A 22,555-nucleotide genomic window follows, 5' to 3' on the forward strand; every position below is an offset into this window, starting at 1 on the left:
ACTTCTGTCGAAGACATCAACTTTCCATCTTCTATAGCTTCTGGAATACAAGACATCTTTGTGTGGAGACTCCTGAAAAAAAAAAGTTTTGCAAATTAACTCTGTGAATTCCAGGGCGCTTGTAATTTGGGGTCTGTTACCATTGTTTCATCTCTCTAGCTTGGTGGATATTAAGATGTTGAGTATAAAATATTGTAGTATGTTCCATTTGGAAAGAAATAATAAGTCTAGAAAATAATATTGCTCGCTATTCTATATCGGCAGCAAATTTTCAAAAAGATTCTTTTGGTTCCTTGGAAGCAACTCAGAATATACAACATGTTCTTGACATGTTTCTAAATAGAAAAAAAAGTTGGCAAAACACGTAAATCGCGATAAGCGATACAAAAAAATGTTCGAGTTTAACATTAATAGTGGTTTTTCAAAGAAAGCATGAAAAAGTTGTAATCAGAAAAACTTTTTCCTTGTAAAGGTGTCGTTCTTCCGAGGTATGGGTGAATCGTTGGAATTTTTTAAGGGCTATTTATATGATATTTTTTAAAATTTTAAAAACACATGTTTTCGAGAAAAATAAGTTTGAATTTTCAAAATATTTTTTTCAGTGTAATTCTTTTTCAAAAATTTGTTTGATAGTTTTCATAATAATTTCCTAAATTTCATTCACTAACCAACATTTTGAAGATCTTATAGTTTTCAAATGAAGATTTTTCGAAAAAAAGGAAAACAAAATAAGTAAAAAAAACTTTTTAAGTTAAATGGTTTCTTTGTGATTAAACATAATAATAATACAAAAAATGTACTAAAAGCTAGAAAATGATTAGGCAAATAGCAGTTAGCAGGTATCATGCCCCTTCCTTCATTAATCAAAGACATTGAAGATACTAAAATAAATGTGTTCCAAATTTCAGATCAATCGATCAGTAGGAAGGAGGTCAAATTTGTATTAATGTGGGACAGCGCTACAGACAAAGTTACAAAGCTACAAACGTACATACAAACGGGTGAAGCCAAATAAAACCGCTTAATAAAAAATACTCCGAATTCTAACACAAAATCTATCAGGCCTATGAAACTTTGGCCGAAAAGTTAAATGTAGACAATTTGAAAATTTAGTTTTCATTAAAAAATATAAAAAAAATCATTTAAAACATATTTTGAAAAAAATATTCTCGAAAACATATTTGTTTTTAATTCTGAAGATCATGTTTTTTTAAATATTTGATATTTTTTAGAATATCAAGAACATGTCTAACACGAGAGTTTACACACAAAAATGTTACGAGTAAAACATTATTTTTTCATGAACCACCATACATAAATACCAAATATTCCGGAAACTATAAAAGGTAGAATGTTGACGTCCTCGACAAAAGTTCATATTTCAACAAGATCTGAAACATTGTTAAAAACACTATATCGCTATCTTGACTTCAAACAAAATTAGGGTTAGTTGTATTTTTTTTTTCAAAGAAAACATCAAAAAGTTTTTGTTAAAAAACCTTTACCCTGAAAATGTGTCATCTTACAATGTATGGACGACTTATTGGAAAATGTAAGGGCTATTCATAAAAAAAACGTTTTTAAGAAAAATGAGTTTTAATTTTTAAAATATTTTTTAAGTGGTTTTTTTTAGATTTTGGAGATTTAAAAAATTTCCTACATTTCATACATTTCATTCATTTCATTCTGACCACAATTTCGTAGGAATTATAGTTTTTGAGTTCTAATTTTTCGTAAAAAATCAAGAACAAATTTTTGGCTCCTTCAATTACTTTTTTGAAGATTTCAAGTATGCAAAGTTGTTTAAATGAACCATGTCTTTACACCCATAGTTTTTCACTGATATCTGAGATGTTGCTGACCACGGCCAGTTGAGTTGTCATGATTCAACAATATTTTTTTTTCAAATCTCACACTCGCAATTCAAAAATAATTATACAGCCATTCCATGCCAAACCGATATGAAATCCATAAAAAACAAATACAATTAATGATAACAGAAACAAAATTCTAATTTTCTGCAAATGGAGTCTTTTTCCTAAAAAGATGAGATTCAATTTTCAGATGAGATTGAATTTTCAAAAAAAAATTCGGACCACCCTACCGAAAAAATAAAAAAAAACACAGGTTTAATTGTTTACGATAAAAAACAAATCTACCATTTTTCACGAAAATATGAGAACCACTATATTGGTTTGGCAAGGAATGGCTGTATATTAGGGTGCCAATGAATGTATGGGAAAAAATATGTGTATCAAATTTCATATCAATCGGTCATGTATGGGAAAAAATCGACCCTAAAATTTCAAAAAGTTACCCTATACAAAATGTTCACAACTCGAAAAGCACCCTATGCCAAATTTCAGCTCAATCGGACTTGAGGGAGAGTGGCGCAAAGCGGTTAAAGTTTGAGTTTTTTGAAAATCGAAAATCACCCAAGGGGGAAGTAAAGGAAATCGCGGTTTTCGAAAAAAAATTTTTGATAACAAATGTTTCAAAATGACATGAAACGTCGAGATCTAGTGATGTCAAATGTCTTAAAATTGCATGACACGTCGAGATTTACATTTTTTATGGGGTAACTTTTTGAAATTCGAGATGACCATTTTCATTGGCACCCTACTGTATATCTATATAGTTAAATTCCTAGACGAAACTTTTCCGACACCAGATCCTACATTCGGATCACAAATTACGATTACAGTGAAACTCTGGGTTTTCTAGAAACTGGATCATGAATATGAACCTGGATTTCCAATATAGAAATTGATTCTGAATCGGACTCAGGAATCTGATTTAGATGCAAATTCTAAATCTAAATCTTAGATCTGAATTTGAAATTTGGAAGCTGTATCCTCCCTTTTCATGTGGATTCTATAGAAAGTGTTAGATTCTCGATACAAATTCAAGGTTCAGATTCTAGATTCAGATTCTAGATTCAGATTTTAGATTCAGATTCTAGATTCAGATTCTGGATTCAGATTCTAGATTCAGATTCTAGATTCAGATTCTAGATTCAGATTCTAGATTCAGATTCTAGATTCAGATTCTAGATTCAGATTCTAGATTCAGATTCTAGATTCAGATTCTAGATTCAGATTCTAGATTCAGATTCTAGATTCAGATTCTAGATTCAGATTCTAGATTCAGATTCTAGATTCAGATTCTAGATTCAGATTCTAGATTCAGATTCTAGATTCAGATTCTAGATTCAGATTCTAGATTCAGATTCTAGATTCAGATTCTAGATTCAGATTCGAGATTCAGATTCTAGATTCAGATTCTAGATTCAGATTCGAGATTCAGATTCTAGATTCAGATTCTCGATTCAGATTCTCGATTCAGATTCTAGATTCAGATTCTCGATTCAGATTCTAGATTCAGATTCTAGATTCAGATTCTAGATTCAGATTCTAGATTCAGATTCTAGATTCAGATTCTAGATTCAGATTCTAGATTCAGATTCTAGATTCAGATTCTGGATTCATGATCCAGATTCCAGAAACCATATTTTGAAACTCATTTGAAGATTTTTATAATAGTTCAATAATTGCCTCTTAGATCGTATGGAGGCGATTTCCACTTCGTTTCCATGGGTGCGGATTCGTCACATAAATCAGTCTATTAAACAGGAAGTGTTACCGCCAATTTTATAATTTCAAACCAATGAGTGTTGTGTCTCAACAAAACGCTTTCCTTTTTCCATCGACACCTCGCTAGAGTTTCCGGCATGCGAATTGTTCCTAAACATCAGGCGCTAATTACGCTCCCGAGTGCATTCGAGACAGATCCGTGAGACACCCTTGTAGAATATTACCATCGTGCGAAGGTCACCAATTTGAACCAACGTTCGGGCGATTGGTTTACAATCGTCAGCAGCACCCCACCAATAAGAGCGAACCCACTGTCACCTAGGTTACGATTGGGCGGTAAGGCGTTTGGATCAGTCTCAGAAAGATCGTCAATCGGCGCAGTCATAAAGTTGCGCGTTATCCTGGAAGTGTTGGCGTTGTTTACCCTAGCTGTGCTCTCATAAGGTGTAAACAAAACCCTCGAGTCGCGGACCGTGTCGCTGTTGTTACTAATGATACAAGACTTGTGTCGTGCCGGCGAAGAAAATTAAGGAACCCGAGTACATAGAGCGTTGCAAGTGAGTGGTTGGGTGAAATTTGTAAAATCATCATCACATAGTGTTTGAGAGGCATTGTGAAAATTAAAAGGCACGAAGAAAAAATCATCCGACTGTAAGGAAATGCGCACTTTGCGTGTGAATTTTTTTTCTGAAATCTGATCGTCGTTGAAATTGTCTAAGGCCAATTGTGTTTTTGTTTTGATTCAACCCAAATGATAAGATTCTATCGACCACACAAACCAAACATGGACACAAAATCGTTACGGTTGGGTTTGGCTTTCGTACTTGTGTTACTGGGACTGCAGCCACTGCTAGAGCTGGTCGGAGTGAACGGTGGACCAACGTCGGATGCTGCAAACGTCGGTTGGATTGAACGTAAGGCAAAAACACGGACTGTCATTAATCATGTCTAGCAAAGATGAAGTGATTACTCAGGCGATAATTTGGGGTTATTTGTTGCTCGTTTTTATCCAACTGTATCGTTTTTTTTTGTATTTTGTTTTTGTGGTTGACAGTGTCTGAAATCCTCAAATTTCCGAAGTTACATGTCTATGATGATTTCGAGGATTGTAGGATGGCACACCCAAGGAACTACGCCTACTGTCTGGTCCACGCGTACATCACACCAGATGAGTCATCGGAACTTTGGCGAAACATTAGCGTGAGTATCGTTTCCACCAAGCTGGCAAATGACAAACGTATTTATCTTCTTCTTCTTGAATGGCGTTAACGTTCCCTGCGGAACTTTTGCCGTCTCAACGTATTCATTAACTAGCGTCGTTCATTAATACTTGGTTGAGATTTCTATGCCGAATAACACGCCTTGAATGTACTCTAAAGTGGCAAGCTCTAGAATACGCGTGACCACAGTGCAAGCCGGAAGAATTTTCTTTGACAAAAAATCCCCCAACCAGAACGGGAATCGAACCCGAACACCCGGCATGATAGTGTGGGACGCTAACCACTCGGCCACGGGTGCACAAACGTATTTATCCAGAGGCCAAATAGGAGTTAAGGTTGGACACACACGAAAATAGTTGGTCTTTTTTGATGTATTTAATTTCGACCAGCAAGCAATTTTGTTGTTCTGACTAGTTCGGTTCAAACATTTATTAATGATAGCTTGAGACAGCATAATTAAGAACTGATTTGAGGTTTGCTTCCTCGTTGTATTTCGTTGCACTGTTACATCAGGAAATTTTGCTTCGCTAAACAATAAACATGCAACACGTTTCCAAAGACACACACAAATTGATGATCATAGAATGAAAATTTTGTTTAAATGGTCTAATCTCTGTTGTTCAAAGACAATTATATTCATTATTCTTTTATCATTAATTATCAGTGTAAGTAAAGACACTCGAGCAAAAATTCACATGGAACAATTATTAATACCCTTTGCATTACTTATTTATTGCCTTTTAGAATTACAAAAAAATGAGAAAAATTAAAATTAAAATGTACATACACTCGACAAAAAAAAAATGAAAATTTTTAGATGATTTTTGAAACGCTGTAACTTAATGAAAAATCAACGCATAAAAATGGGATGTACCCCATTTTAAAAGCTTGAACTTTCAAGTCCGGGTGTGTGTGAACACACTGTACAAAAATATCTGGAAGAAATAATAAATTGATTTATTTCTACTTTTTTTTAAATTTCTCGTAGATCAACACAATTTTTTTTTGAAAAGTCAATAGCAAATTCAATTAACCTTATCAAACAACTTTCATTTGATCCGTAGAACGTGCTTGTAGGACCTTTCCATACAGAGATATTTCCGTTTGAATGAATGATTATCCCTTCGTCTTTATAATAATGACCGCACCGCAAATCGGAAGGTAATTTTGAAAACTCGAATAAATTCTGTACAAGGTCAATGTATTACTTTGACGAGAAAAAATATATTTTAATTTTTGCCTCGATTCTAAAAAAGGACCAAATTTTTTTTGTAGACGCTTCGTTTTTTTTGTAGACGCCTCGTGTTTATGTTTTGGAGAAAAAAAGCCAGAGACTAGCTAATATTTGGATGAAAACAGCCAAAGCCAACTTTGAATAGGGCATGTTAACAGAAATAAGGCTGCGATGGATGATCAGCCAAGCTGGGATTAAAACTTCTGATCAACGCCAACGAGTTTTAATTTTGTTGTCATCCATCGCTTTCATGTAATCCATACAGCATGCAGTGTTGATACTGATGGAAAATTGCTTGTGACTGCATTCAGTTTTTGCAGAAGAGTGCATTGGCGAACTAAGGAGACAAACTTCGACATATGGCAGTTTCTTCTCGTGAATCCATTGGCACTTTTCAGGGCCACCGAATAAAGTGTGTTAACTGGAGAGTTATCACAATAAAATTCAATGCAATGTGTTGAGTTAATTGGTGTTTGGTGATTGGATTCCGATGGATCATTAGATTTCAACGATTTTTCGTCGGAACCATGGTTAGAAGTGGCGTCGTTGAAGATGTAATTTTGCTAATAGGTACGGAAAACTACTCGGATATTCTACAAGTTACTTCAATTGACAGCCCTTGGTGTAGTCCTACGTCTCTTCGGCTATGCTCCCAACATTACGGATTCTGTAGAATGGTTCATTTAGAGTTCAAGTTTAACATTCTTTCCCGTGCCTTCTAGTTGCAGGACGTAACCAGCACAGATCTTAACTGAGGGAGCGCCTAACTGATATTACTTATCACCCATTTAGTACATGTTCAGTAACGAATGGAGGCGAGCTTTTTATTTAACATTTCTCAATTTATACCACCATCTATACCACAAATCTTATTCTACACCCAAACTTAATTTTTAGCAAACGTTTCGACATCCTGATTGATTACATTAAATGTGCTCAAAAATAACAGAAAATGTGCTCCCATACCGCTACAGTATTCGTATAATATACTAGCTGACCCGGCAAACTTCGTTCCGCACAAGATGGATATTTTTATTATCAATACCCTCAAACATTCACGTTTTCTTGCTAATCGAACGTTCATGGGTCCAATCGCAGAACTGTCAATTGATTGATCTTCTAATTGACCCTTTACAATTTCCTTTTACTATAAATTTCCTAGTACTTTTACCAAAACTTGTCATTATAATAACAAATTATTTTCAGATACAATTCTCGTTCAAGATGTTTCAACCACTTGCAAATAACATGTTTCTACCTTACATGGAATACATATTTAAAACAGAAACTATAGTAAAATGATGATTGTATTTTATTTGTATGGAATTGATCCGTATTTTTTATTTTTTCATTAGGGTGACCATTTCCATTTTAGGGTTGTCCAAAAAATGAACTTTTTGCTCTTTTTTCCAAAAATGACTTTTTTCAAAATTTCATAACTTTCGAATTACTAGACCGATTCAGATGATCGATATATCAAATTAAAGCCAATCACCTGTTCTTTTTTGAAAAAATACAATACTTTTAGGGTAAAATATATACTATATATATACGAAATAAAAATACTTTTTTTTCGTTTTTGAGTTGATTTTTAAAAGTTAACCGATGGTTCGAAAAATCATTTTTTTCCAACACAAAAACTCATAACTTTTGGTCTACTGGACCGATTCAGATGATCGACACATAAAATTAAAGCCAATTAGATAGTCTTTTTCATGGTGCTCACGTGGCCGAGTGGTTAGCTTCCCACATTACCATGCCGGGGATTCGGAATCGATTCCCGTTCTGGCCGGGGGATTTTTCGCCAAAAAAATTTCTTCCAACTTGCACTGTGGTCACGCATATTCTAGAGCATGCCATTCCAGAATACATTCAAGGCGTGTTTTTCGGCATAAAAATCTCAACTAAGTTCTACTAATAAAAATAACGCAAGCAATACTTACGTTGAGAGGGCCAAAGTTCCACTGGGAACGTTAGTACCATCCAAGAAGAACAAGATAGTTTTTCTAAAAAATATTAGACTTGCGAAAAAAAATGGATTTTGATTTTGTAATCATTGATTGTATTAATTTGTTATGATTTGCATGGTTTCTGGACCAAGGATGATATATACGCTTTATTGAATTGTATGTGAAGAGCTTCTATATGTTTGCCATTATCCATTGCATACAGAATAAAATTCACAAATTCAAGGTTCGTAGAAGAGTTCGTAGAAGTGGAACGACCTGCAAGAGCCATGTTGTACATTAGAAATTATATGTCTGATGTTTTAACGTGGAACAACGTAAGTATAACGCGAACATTTCTCGATTGATCACAGAACTGTTTGTAGCAATCGATTGGAAATATTTCCGCGTATGAAGGAATATTTATTTGAGCAAACTATTGAACATTTGAGAAATGTCAAACATTAAACGAAAACGAAGATTCTGATTGGTCCATTGGTATAAGCAAGCTGTGTCATCAAAAATGAGCAAGTAAGGTAGCGGCGAGGCACAACTCAGTTTTATTGTGTTGATGAGTTTAGAATCTCTAGAACTCTAACCGCTGCTATCTATCTCAGAGAAGTTAACAGCGTATATTAGGAATTAGAGTTAATGTTAATATTTTCAAATTGGCTTTTTGCTACTTACTTAGCTGATGCGATAATCGTTCACAGTCCACAGTGCAAGAATTCAGTACCTAAACTAGGGTGCCAATGAATGTATGGGAAAAAATCGATCCTGAAATTTCAAAAAGTTACCCTATACAAAATGTTCACAACCTCGAAAAAACATCCTATGCCAAAATTCAGCTCAATCGGAATCGGAAGAGAGAGGGGAGAGAGGTGATTTTTCGATTTTCAAAGAACTCAAACTTTAACTGCTTTGCGCCACTCTTTCTCAAGTCCGGCTGAGCTAATATTTGGCATAGGGTGTTTTTTCGAGGTGGTGAACATTTTTTATGAGGTAACTTTTTGAAATTAGAGTGACCATTTTCATTGGCACCCTAACCTACACACTGTGGAAATACAAACGAAACGAAGCGCAGTAAAATAGCTACTTGTTTTTCTGTTGCTTCTGTTTTGCTGTCGGTCACACACATGTCAAGTTCCCCCAGGTGTTTATGTGTGTTTTCTATTTCAGTGCCGCTCTAGATAGCGAGCAGTCAACAGCTTATGTTCAGTTTTGTTTTCAAAGTAGGTGAAGTGAAGGATACAAATCACTTCCGTCAATGAATGATAAATTCAGCCTTTGCATTGAAGGAAAAAAATTAATGAAAGGGCTCGAAGGCACGGTAAAGTGGTATTACAACATGACAATGCACCAGCGCAGACCGCTAAAACCCTTAACCGGAAAACGTTATCGCAGCCGCCGTATTCTCCAAACCGGGTCCGTCAGATGATCATCTATTTGCTTCAAAAGGACGGAGGCGCACTTCGCCGAGAATTTAAGTGTCGAAAAATGGATCGGCGAATGGCTTTCGTCGAAACAAACAAAAATTTAGTTTTATCAAACGGGGATGAATTCCATTAAAAATGTTTTGGGGTTCTACTGAAAAATATGTGTTTTCTTCATCATCAAATTCAATTTTTGGACAATTTCAACCTGCGTACAGAGCGGAATTAATACTATACAGTCCCCAATTTGTTTTCACTGTATATATTCAAACCCAGTATAAAATTTAGTCGAAAAAAGTAATATTTTTTATATTTTTTATTTACAAATGTAGTATCGCCCATCGGCCATCGGCACAACTTTTTCCCATCTTTCTGACAATTCACGGATCCCTTTGCGGAAAAAATCGACCGGTTTGTCGGTTGAAGTGCTGGTCAACCAGGCTATGTTACATCATTCAAAAAAGGTAGTAATCGGACGGAGCAATGTCTGGAGAATACGGCGGTTAGGATAGGACCTCCCATTTCAGCGTTTCCAAGTATGTTTTGACCGGTTTCGCGACATGCGGCCGAGCATTGTCGTGCTGCAAAATAACTTGTCTCGTGTCTTTGCTCGTATTGTGGCCGTTTTTCCTTCAGTGCACGGCTCAAACGCATCAATTATCAACGGTAGAGGTCCCCCGTAATGGTTTTATTCGGTTTTAGCAGCTCATAGTACACCACACCCAGCTGGTCCCACCAAATAGACAGCATAACCTTCTGGCCGTAAATATTCCGCGCGGCCGTCGAGGTTGATGCATGGCCAGGATATCCATACGTTACCCGACGTTGAAGATTGTCGTAATGGACTCACTTTTCATCACCAGTAACGATTTGATGCAAAAAACCTTTCCTTTATGCCGTTGGAGCAGTTGTTCGCACGTGAAAAAATGGCGTTCGACGTCTCGTTGTTACAATTCATATGTCACCCAGTGTCCCATCTTTCAGATAATTGCATTTAAACGATCAGATATGGTTTGCTGAGCTACTCCAAGTGTATCTGCAAGTTCTTATTGCGTTTGTGACGGATTTTGATCGAGTAAAGCCTCCAATTCTTCATCTTCAAACTTTTTTGGCGGCCCGGAACGTTCTTCGTCTTCCAAGTCCATATTACCACTTTTAAAACGTGCATACCACGTCTGACACGTTCGCTCAATTTGAGCATGGTCACCATAAAATTCCACCAAAATGCGATGACTTTCCGCAGCTTTTTTTCTTCGTATTGAAGTAATGAAGTAACACTCCCCGCAAAAACACTCTCGTTGGTACGGAATTCGACATATTCGAAGTGGCAAAAAACTATGTTGTTTACGCTTCAACTTTTTGAATTATACTGAAAAATACACGCAATGACAGTAGCTTTCCAACGAATATCTGGAAATTTGGTTCACTGGAATAACAATCAAGTTACGCCATCTGTTGTAAAACCGAAGAAACTTACCGGTAATCCTAATATATTTTTTCCTTTTTGAGTATAAAATTTAATGTCCTTAAAAACAGAAAACACTTTTCTCTCATAAAAAAAATTAATCAAGAGGTGATAGAGTATCATATTTGGTGAAAAATTTGCAATTACCTTACTATTTTGAATACTTCGATGATTTTCTTGACGACTAGTATGGTGTTGGTAGAATTCGCGTTGACGGCGGAATGCTTTCGACATCTGGATACAACATTAGTTTGCATGAGGCCAACTATTCTCTATCAGATTAGACGGCCCTAAGGCAGTTTAAAATTGCTAAAATTTGTATGAATTTTTTTTTCTTAGCGTTATTTACCTACTAGAAGTACGTTGTTCAGACCCTAATTTAACCTATTTTCTATGAATTTTCAGATATTCTCACCAAAACTTACCATTATAATATAAAATTGTCTTTAGACACAATTTTTGTATGATATTTATCGTAAATTGCAAGCAAGAGAGATTTTAATTTACATAGAGTACTTACTTGATTTGAGAATAATAATTTTCATTCATAGTTCTTATTTTGAAAGTGTTTTCATTTCTTCTGCAAACCAATATTGTCATGCCTACTCCCCAATTTCGTAATACGAAGCTCAATGCCGTCAACGCGGATTGGGTCATGGAATGTTCTGTCTGTAAGCTTGGGATAGTGGTGAGCGATCTGCCAGTTTGTTGTATCGGTAAATGTATTGGTGTATTGCACTACAAATGCACGCTTCTAAGCCGAACGACAGCGAAACTCATCACGGAGAATGTAAATGTGTTCTTCAAGTGTAATGATTGTTTATTAGATCAATCTTGTGGTGTGCAGAACGATGTTATTTCAGATGTGAAAAAGCTAGAGCAAGAGGTGCAGAAGCTATCTTCGCTCTCTGACTCGCTTACGGGCATGCGAGATCACATCACTGCACAGATAAACAACGCGCTAAAGATCGGGATGGATGAATTGAGACTAAGGGCCTGATTCTCGAATACACTACGAATACACTTCACGGTGGAAACGGTATGAAACGCATTCGCGATGACAACAGTACAGTGTCGACATCTGGATGCGAGATTAGTTTCCCACTAAATTTATCATTATAAAATCAAATTATCTTCAGATTAATTTTTTGTATGAGATTATTATACCACATGAAGGAAACAGAGTTTTCCACTCACATTGAATACCAGTTTGATACGAAGAAGTTAATTTTCATTAATGGTTTTTAATTTTAAAAGTGCTCATTCTGCCTGAAAACTCATCATTATCTTCGACACTTCACTAACTCGTAAAACGTAGTTCAATGGCGTGCCGTTTATTTCGTTTCCACCGTGAAGTGTATTCGAGAATCAGGCCCTAAATGTAAATGGGTCTCTTGAAAAATTAATTGGTGAGAAATTGGATTCGATATCTTCGGGTTTTTCAATTGATGCGCCAAAAAATGTAGCTGCAATGAATAATTTGCTAAAAGGACCTGAAGCGATTCCTACAGAATCGCATCAAAATAAACGAAAGAAACACAAATTTGTCAATAGTGAAAATGATGATGAATTTCAAGGAAAAATAAGTTTCGCGGATGTTGTTAAAACTTCTAATGTAGTTAATAATACTAATAGGACGGGTAAAAGCATCAAGCGCTATCGTAAGGCTCCTCCGGTCATTATAATAAAACCCAGAGAGTCCAAATAAACTTGCGAGGATACGCGCAAGATTTTGAAAACTAAATTAGATCCAAGAACACACAAAATCTGTAACTTTAAAAATGGTAGAAATGGTTCCATCATTGTTGAGTGTGCAACTGGAGCCAATGTAAATGAGATGAGAAATGACATTGAGAGCAATCTGGGTGAAGAATATAGAGCTGTTGTTCCCACGACGGTGCCGAGATTAAAAGTAGTGGGCATGAGCGACCAGTATTCCTCCGACGTTTTCATTGACTATTTAAGAAGTCAAAATTAAGCCATCGCTATTAAAGATGTGAAAATAATAAATACGTATGAAAATCCACGCTTCACATACAACAAGTTTAATGTTGTAATTGAGGTAGATCTTGACACATATAACAATTTATTGAGAGCGAAAAAAGTAAATGTAGGGTTCGATCGGTGCTCAGTTGCTCCCGCGATTAATGTTTTAAGATGTTTCAAATGTAGAGAATTTGGGCATAAAAGCAAATATTGCAATAATTATGAGACGTGCTCTAGATGCAGTCAAAAACACAGAACATCTGAGTGCAAGTCAACTGTATTGAAATGTGTTAATTGTTTAAAAATTAATAAAGAGCGCAAATTGAACCTGGACGTCAACCATGCCGCATTTAGTTCTGAAGTTCTCAGTTTACAAAAAAACCTTATGATTAGACCACTGACCACGGTGACCACTGACCACGACCGACAGATCGCACAGCTTTGATTCCCTTTTCCACGCAATCAATGCGAAAAAACAACAATTGAATGCATAAATGTTGCAATCATCTCTGAGGTGATTCGCCAAGTTTGAAAATTTTATGACTCTTCCAATTAGCTAAAGCAGATAGTTATAATCAAATTATTCACTGCGATGGACACGTACCCTTCACTTTGGGCGATGAAAAATTACGACTAAATATATGACGCCGAAATATGGCCATCGTGCGACGCAACTCAGTTCCGACCCCAATATTTGGAAAAGCTTCCTGTTCGGATTCTCGGTTTTATTATGAGGCCATGTTCCTAATTAAGCAGTCGAAAACGGCTTGTCCATAAATGTATGGCTATTAATTGATAATAAAACCAAATGTTTATTGATCTGATCGGTACAACACATTGCAAGGTTCTCTCGATGGGGTCTTGTTCTTTTAAAATTTAAAATTCAATGTTTGAAAATCCTGCTTTGCTGCTCTTGTGTTGTCTGCACACCAAAATTCAACCGTTTCACGCGATTTGTCAGCCGAATGTTTGTGAAGCATGAGGTGAAAGCATTATGGTGTTGCTACCTATTAATGATGGGCATAGCGCTTAACCAAAAACAAATGCATGTTTGAGGTCAGACTGACCAATTTTTTGCTGCTTTATTGTTGTTAGCTTAAAAAAAGCAACGTCATATCGGATCACTAGAGGATACAGGCGATTTCTATGTATTTCATTCACCGATTTGCGCACAGCACCTTGGGATCGATTATCTGACGTTAGGTGCGATTGGTTTGCTCATTCCGCTCAGAATACCATTGACCATATATGTTAGATACTCACTCTTGTCTAATTCACACCTTCAAAAACATATAAATCAGAGATATTGATCAAATATAGATCAAATCGAGACTCCGATCAAGAATAACCTTCGGTACATGACATGTGCGTTAGCAGCTCAACTACAGATATCTAAAACCGTCAGTCATGGGTATCCGATGAAGATTGGAATGAATCGCCGGATTCATTCCATGCCAACCCGACAGCTATTCCATGCCAACCCGACAGCTATTCCATGCCAACCCGACAGAGTGATTCACAGACCTTCGTGAAACTTGATAGTGTTTCCTTTATCGTAAAATATTAGATCCGTATTTGAAGAATTTCATGCCAACTCGTCTTAGGAGTCGGCAGCACCATCTCAGATAGCAGCGAAACGTTGTGAGTTTAAACATATGGCTCTTTCAAGCAACTTTGCATACTTGAAATATTCAGAAAAAGAAAAAAGATGTTTTTCTCGATTTTTTACAAAAAAATATAACTCAAAAACTATAATACCTACAAGATTCAAATTCAAAGGATGAAATGTAGAAACTTGTTTAAATTTTCATGAAAAAATACCATTTTTTTTGAAAAAAAATTTCACTGAAAAAAAATATATCAAAAATTAAAATTCATTTTTCTCAAAAACGATTTTTTTTAAATTCTCAAAAAAAAATATTTGAATAGCTCTTATAATTTCCAACAAGTTGTCCATGCATCAGAAGATGAGCACTTTTACAGGTAAAAAGTTTTTCGAACAACAACCTTGTCATGTTTTTCTTTGAAAAATTACTATTAAAGTTGAATTCGTAACATTTTCATGTATAAATTATCGTGATTTACATGATCTGCTAACTTTTTCAATTAAGAAACACGTCAAGAACATGTTAAACGCGAGAATTTACACACAAAAATGTAACGAGTAAAACATTATTTTTTTCAGGGGTCTCCATAACATAAATGACAAAAGACAGAAAGCTGCCTTCTTCGATGAATGTTTATATATTGATAAGATCTAAAACATTGTCAAATACACTATATCGCATTCTTGACTTTAAACAAAATTAGGATTAGTTGTAATTTTTCCGAAGAAAACATGAAACAGTTGTTGTTAGAAAAACTGTTTTCCTGTAAAAGTGCCCATCTTCTGATGCAAGGACAACTTGTTGGAAATTATAAGACCTATCGATATAATTTTTTTTTGAGAATTTAAAAAAAATCGTTTTTGAGAAAAATAAATTTTATTTTTTTAAATAATTTCTTTTTGAGCAATTTTTTTTTTATTTTTTGGTATTTTTTTAATCAAAATTTAACAATTTCTTACATTTCATCCTATGACCCGGATTTTTTATCAAATATAGTTTTTGAGTTATATTTTTTTGTAAAAAATCAAAAAAAAAATATTCCATCTATGGCATTGATGAGACTAAAACAAAATCGTGGTTTAATGCGTGCTTACTTTCATCTAGCTGACCCGGCAAACTTCGTACTGCCCACAACTGCTTTTCTGATTTAAATAATTTCGAACACTCACGTTCCCCGAAAATCATTTTTCTATGCGTGATCTATATTCGCAGTACAAAATTAATTCTTTCTTGACATATACACCTGACGCGAGCTGAGACACTTCAATCCTGACACTGACTGTTCAAATCCGTTGCTCCGTTCTTGAGTTAAATCGTGAGGAACGGACACCAAATAATTTTTATTTATATAGATGTTTCTTTCGCTCGCTCATACTGCTCTTATATTGCTATCACATACATATATCATACAACCATATTAGGTTGGGGAAAAAGAAATGTCGTATATTGTCAATATATGGCAATACTGAAACATATCTTGTGTTGTACTTATCGCATCGGGTCATACTATACGGCTATTTAAAGACGACAATCTTTCGGCTACAAGTGTCGTTTTGACAGTGTTGTGATTGTCCTTTTCAGTCTCAAGTCAGTCTCAAGGATTCCAAAAAAAGCTGGATGTATGGGTGCCACACGAGTTGACGCAAAAAAATCCGCAAAAGACCGAATCAACGCCTGCGATGCACTGCTGAAGCGGAACGAACTCGGCCCATTTTTGAAGAAGATGGTTACTGGTGATGAAAAGTGGATCACGTACGACAACTTAAAGCGAAAAAAGTCGTGGACGAAGCGCGGTGAACAGGCATAAACCATCGCCAAGCCCGGATTGACGGCCAGGAAGGTTTTGCTGTGTCTTTGGTGGGATCATCCACTATGAGCTGCTCAACTATGGCCAGACCCTCAACTCGATTCTCTACTGTGAGCAGCTTGACCGTTTGAAGCAGGCGATTGACCAGAAGCGGCCAGAAATGATCCATAGGAATGATGTTGTTTTCCACCAGGACAACGCTCGGCCTCACACATCTTTGATGACCCGCCAGAAGCTACGGGAGCTCGGATGGGATGTCCTATTGCACCCACCGTATAGTCCGGACCTGGCTCCAAGCGATTATCATCTCTTTCGGTCCATGCAAAGCGTTCTTGGTGAAACTAAGTTGGCCTCAAAAGAGGCTTGTGAAAACTGGCTGAGTTTTTTTTTGCAAATAAGAAGGGGGCGGGGGTTTATAAGGGGGGAAAATGAAGTTGCCTTCTAAATGGCAACAAGTTTGCGAACAAAATGGCGCATATTTGAATTAAATTGGATAATTTAAAGTATGTTAAATAAAGCGTCAAATTTCCCTATACATACTAACATACATATAGGACAAGCTAGATAAAATCGTTTAAAAGGTAATTGGCTATTTGTGCCGGGGCCATCTTGGTTTTGAAATTTTCATGATCGCCCATTTTGTGGGGACAGTCATTATGGATTTTCATTTTTCATAAACTATTGTGTTCTAATAGTAATACTCTCTCAATTGATACCTACTTTGATGGGGTATTGAGAAAAACATTTATCGCCATTTTATGGTGGCGAACCCAGTGTCCAGAAAGTGATCAAAGCTAGAAGGATACGTTGGGAGGGACATGTTGCAAGAATGTCGGACAACTTTACTGTGTTCATCGGTAATCCGGCTGGTACGAGACGGCGCGGTGAGCAAGGTGATTAAACCAAGTGGAACAGGACATAGAGAGCGTGGGGTGGCCGCGAAATCGGAGAGAGATAGCCTCGAACCGAGTTAACTGGAGAAGAATTGTTCATCAGGCCATGTTGGAAAGAGGTTGAACCAAAATAAATGAAAAAAATTGTGGCGGCCATTTTTAATACGCATTTTTTAAAAATCATTGTATTTTACTAGTCAAACCGTTTTGTTGGATACCCATATTGATGGGGTTTTAGGAAAATATTATATGTAGTCCGCTATTTTGGATTTTCAGGATAATGGGATTGGTGTGATCTAAAGATCGAATTTCTATTAATCCCTTCCCGTATCATTTAATACGTCACAAATCAAATGATTTCACTACTCAGCTGAGCGTTCTAGCGTTCTATGTTATGCAAGTGAGTGAGACTCGATTTTGTACGAAAAAGGTTCATGAGGGACAGCGCTACAGACAAACATGTCACAAACATACAAACAGGCCAAGGTAAATAAAACCGTTTAAAAATAATAAAAATCTTAAATGAAGATAAAAAATCAATTCAATTCAATTCAATTCAAATTTCAAAATCAGGCCTGCTTTTGGTTGGGGTGGCATATTTTTCCTGGGTCAAAACCACAGAAGGGGCCCCTTTAGGAGCAGGTATATTAGCTTTTGAAAACAGAACATTGTCAGTAGTAATCCTCCACTGACCACTTTGCCCCCCAAGCAACGAAATGCGAAATATGCGAAATAATCACTGAAATTGAACAAAATATCTGTTCACCTCCCTTAGAATATGTGAACAGTCGTCCAAACTTTTGATTTGTCGCAAATATCAGGTCAAATAAACTTCATTTCACTAGAAATTCCTTGAATCCGAAACGCACAAAACTACGGCTGAATGGTTACCGAGAGAGCGTTTTTTTATTTTTATTTATATCTTGACTGCGACAGCTCCACTGCACTACAGGGTGTCTCAAAAGTCATTAAATTCTTCAAACATTAGATGACTATCAATACGGTGTCAATAGTCAATAGTTATACTACTAAACAAGCAGGTGACCACCTTACCCCACCTGACCACATTACCCCCACTACCCCTATATAAAAAAAAATCATCGCTTCACTAGAAATATTATTTTAATTTTTGCATAGAAAAGGCGCAATAAAGTGAGCTTACAAGACAGTGGCGAACAGTGTTTTAAGGTTAACGAGATGTTGCAACTATATTGCCACCAATTTTTAAAACTATTTTAATACAGGAAAACCTTTTTTGTGTGGTATATGAAATGAAGCATATTTGACGAAATTACCGCACAAAAAAAGTTTTTTGACGTAGAATTACGTCTTTTTCAAATTGTGTACCGAACACGATTTTTTAAAGCTACTGGTGACGATTTGCACGATTTTTTTTGTGCGGTCCCTATCCCCCGCACAAAAAAATGGTTTGCCCGTAGTTTATTTTTTTATCATAGGTAATATGTATCCTTCCTCAAGTAAGGATTATGTTAATTCGATAGCTTGCCTAGTTTACACGGCCTTATGAAAGGTTAAGATGCGTGCACACTATGCCGATGGCCATCGACCGACAAATTTGAATGAGTAAGAATGTACTGTTTCGTAGCAAGTTGTAATGTATGTTTGGCCCTTCAACTTCGAATAGTAACGTGAAAGGTCTCAACAAAGTTCCGAAGATTTGAATAGCTGATGCGGTCCCATAAACCATGAGATCTATTAAACTATCTCTATGGTTTGACCTCATGCTATCACAACCATTCCTCGCCTAACTAACCTTGTTATTTATCATCCGTTTGTACCATTACAATATCCACTCAATTCGCAGACGTTCAACAGTGATCCAACAAATTACGACCACACCAAACTTGAGTATGGCGTCTGCATTCAATCTTTGGAAAGTGTTTCTCAGTCCGTTGGGAACGATCCCGGCAAAGGATCGTATGCTCAGCTAGCGCATGCATATATTAGTGGTACAATCCAAGCCAAATACAATCTTGGAATCAATCAACACGTGGACATCTACCACTGCTACACCAAGGAGAGTGAAAATCCATCAGTGGGTAAGAAATGCCTAGATATACTCCCAACGCGTCATTCAATAAAACCTCCACCCCATTTCAGATCTGCTGGAAGGTAGCTTCTACGTGTTTCTACTGCTGGTATTGATCGTAACCGTTTCATCGACCGCATACGACGTGAAGGAGTTAGTCCGCCAGAAATACCCGGACGATTATTTTTCCCAACCACGCAAAACCCAACTGGAACGACTAATGGCAGCGTTTTCGGTTCCCCGAAACATCCGACAGCTGAAGCCGTCTGTCGAGGGTAAAATTCGACAAGATTTGCAGTTCCTGGAGGCTTTCCGGGTCGTCCACATGCTTCGAGTGATTCTACTGCACGTGGGTCTCGGTGTCATGAAGATGCCCACCACCAGCTCGGCTTTCGGTGAAAATTTTTTGCATACTTCTGCCGGTATGTTCATCACAGCGGAATTCGTCACCTACGTTCAGACCTTCCTCTCCATCTCGGGGATGCTGATGGCGGTCAACTTCTTGGAACACATCAGGAAAAATCCAACCTTCAATAGGTCTATATTTTGGGAGAAACTGCGGGGCCGATTATACAGGATCCTGCCAGCGTATGCATTCGTGATTCTGATGGCAACTTCCTTCCTCACGAGAGTCATGGACGGTCCGATCGGGCAGCAGTTTTTGGGGGAAGCGGAGCGCAACTGCCGACGCTGGTGGTGGGCAAATTTACTCTTCATAAACAACTACATTCGAACCGATCAACCGGTGAGATTCTTTTTACCTACACCAACCAAATGATGTTTAACGGAATTGCTCTCCCCTCCAATCGCAGTGTATGGTCCAATCATGGTACATGGCAGCTGACATGCAGCTTTTCATTTACGGAGTGCTAATGATGATGATGATATGGCGCTGGCCGAGTGTGAAGAGGTACATTTTCGGTGCGGCATTCGCGGCTGCCGTAGTTATACCAACCGTCATCACCTACGTCTATGACATAGAACCAGCGGAGATGAATTCACTGAAACATGCTCATAACTACAATCGCGAGAATGCCTATCAGTACGACAGCTACTTCCCGTTCCATCAGAATATCGGCGCTTACTCGTTTGGAATGCTCGCAGGCTTCATCTACCACGAATACCGACATTCGCCAAAGGCCATGCTTCATTCAGGGGTATTCTCGGGTTTGTTCCGAGCGTCAGCCGTTTTGTACTTCGGCTGTATGACCTCGGTCTGTTGGATTCTCGTGAACCGCCAGAGCATCTCCCCGCTGCTGCTAGCGATTTACTCGACCTTATTCAGACAGAGTTGGGCACTGCTGACGACGTTTTTACATTTGTTCTTTTCCCTCTGCACCATGCAGGTGCTGTTCAAGAGATTCATGAGTCATCCCTTTATCGGTGTACTCGGGAAGTTGAGCTACAGTTTTTTCCTGATTCATTTCATCGTGATTTTGATGGTCTTCGGGGGACTGAAGTCACCAGCAACCGCCACAAATACGGTCTTCGTAAGTAGGCTTATTTGAAGCTTGCGATTAGCCAATTTCCACTTTTTAATTTGCAGGTCTCATTCTGCGGGCAGGTCTGCTTTTGGACGCTACTAAGCGGCGCCTTGCTGTCGGTTCTGATCGAGCTCCCGATGGCAGTCGCGCTTCTGGAACTGCTTGAGAGCCGATCGGGTGGTGATAACGGGCAGAATAAACAGGGATCGGTTGCGGAACAGCCAAAGGGATAGTGAGAGGGGCTATAACTATAGGGAATATACTCGCGTACTCGCCATAATTGTGATAGTAAATAGTTGGTGGGCAGGAAGAACCAAGGGTACCAACGAATAGTTATAAGGTTGGTTAAGGTGCACCACACTAAAAACTATGGTTGATATATTCCGTGGTTGAATCAAATACTAGACTAGTTTTACGATTTGAAAAGGCAAACAGTTTCAATTAAGAAGAATACCGGGTTTGTTGCAACTGTTATTCGAGCAGTATTTATCAACAAGTTTTACAAAAAAAAAACCGTTGGTTGGTTTGGTGTTATTATTTTCCAACGTTCGAAATAAAACGTTTGTGTGCGTATTTTATGTATATATTATTTTTAAATAAAACCAATAGTCGATACCATACGTCTGTAATATTTCCCAGATCCACATTCCAGATGAGTTTCCAGATGCAGGTACCAGGGCCGAGATCCAGAATAACTTTTCAAATTTCAGTATTTATTCCATGATCAATAAGACATAGGTTGAACAATTGCTTACCTGTAAGAAAATTTTTAAAAAATCGGGTTGTCTGATGATATGTGGGTAAAATGTTTATTTATATTTATTTTTCTTTAAATTTCTTTTATAATGTATTAATTAACTTTCACTTATATGATCATAATACGCTAAATACACTTTTATTAATGCGTTTAACACCGGATATAAAATGTACGATTTTGGGGCTTCCGGTACATTCTTGAACTTGTTGGTTTACGGTCGGCTAACATTCGCCATAGTCGTGATCGAATCGCTACGTAAAAGTCTGAAAGTGTTCATGCAAACACATGTGTATTTACATTACTTCGTTTGCGTGGTTTGAATTTTTCATTTTTCCAGGGTCGGAGCTGTTAGTAATTTTTTGACGTATAGTAAATAAGAAAATAGGAAAATAGGTAAATAAGAAAATAGGAGAACAGGAAAATAGGAAAATAGTAAAATAGTAAAATAGTAAAATAGGTAAATAGGAAAATAGGAAAACAGGAAAATAGGAAAATAGAAAAATACGAAGTAGGAAAATAAAAAAATAAAAATAGGAAAATATGTACGTTTTGTATTTACCCACATGTCTTCAAATATTTTTACCATAATGATGTATTTGGAAAAGTTGTTCAAAATTATATGCAAATTCATAAAGTTTCATGAACATGGCCGTATAACACAACAAACAAACATATACCATAAGAAGATAACAAATTAGGAATATTTTTTAAATATCTCGAGAATGGCTGCATTTAGAAGGAGATTGACGAAAAGCTTTTATTATTTTAAATCACACCAGGATTCATCATTTGTGGCTATATATATATATATATATATATATATATATATATATATATATATATATATAAATCAATTTTTTTTTGTAAATAAAAAAAAAATTTTCTCTGTTTTCATGTTTGGACATCAATACTCTATAACTCTTTCTAAGACCCTATTACGGTAGGACTCATAGTTTTTGAGACATAAACTATGAAAGATTTGTTTTACTAAAATCGATACGTCCTTTTCAAAAGTTACATTTGAGTCAAAAAATTTCCAAATGCTGTGGAAAACTCACATTTCCTCTAACCCGAACGGAA

The 22,555-nt window shown here is 36.8% G+C and overlaps 2 protein-coding genes across 15 annotated transcripts in view; one reads left to right on the forward strand and one right to left on the reverse strand.

Annotated features, from left to right (window-relative positions):
- The window catches only part of LOC129762307 (complexin), a 727,632-nt gene that overhangs the window by 661,271 nt on the left and 43,806 nt on the right, over window positions 1–22,555 (reverse strand). The window lies entirely within an intron of this gene.
- Window positions 3,940–21,902, forward strand: LOC129762305 (O-acyltransferase like protein-like). Of its 5 annotated transcripts, none has more exons than XM_055760455.1 (7): window positions 3,940–4,244; window positions 4,353–4,507; window positions 4,648–4,793; window positions 19,010–19,244; window positions 19,306–19,979; window positions 20,047–20,724; window positions 20,781–21,900. In XM_055760455.1, exons 2-7 carry the CDS (start codon window positions 4,378–4,380, stop codon window positions 20,949–20,951), a joined length of 2,034 nt encoding a protein of 677 aa, XP_055616430.1. In that variant the 5' UTR covers window positions 3,940–4,244; window positions 4,353–4,377; the 3' UTR covers window positions 20,952–21,900. The 5 variants fall into 5 exon arrangements, with proteins under 5 accessions (XP_055616430.1, XP_055616431.1, XP_055616433.1 ...); XM_055760456.1 differs by having other exon boundaries at window positions 3,940–4,150; XM_055760458.1 differs by having other exon boundaries at window positions 3,940–4,507; window positions 19,021–19,244; window positions 20,781–21,902.

Source organism: Toxorhynchites rutilus, chromosome 1, assembly GCF_029784135.1.
Source record: "Toxorhynchites rutilus septentrionalis strain SRP chromosome 1, ASM2978413v1, whole genome shotgun sequence".
Classification (NCBI taxonomy): Eukaryota; Metazoa; Arthropoda; class Insecta; order Diptera; family Culicidae; genus Toxorhynchites; species Toxorhynchites rutilus.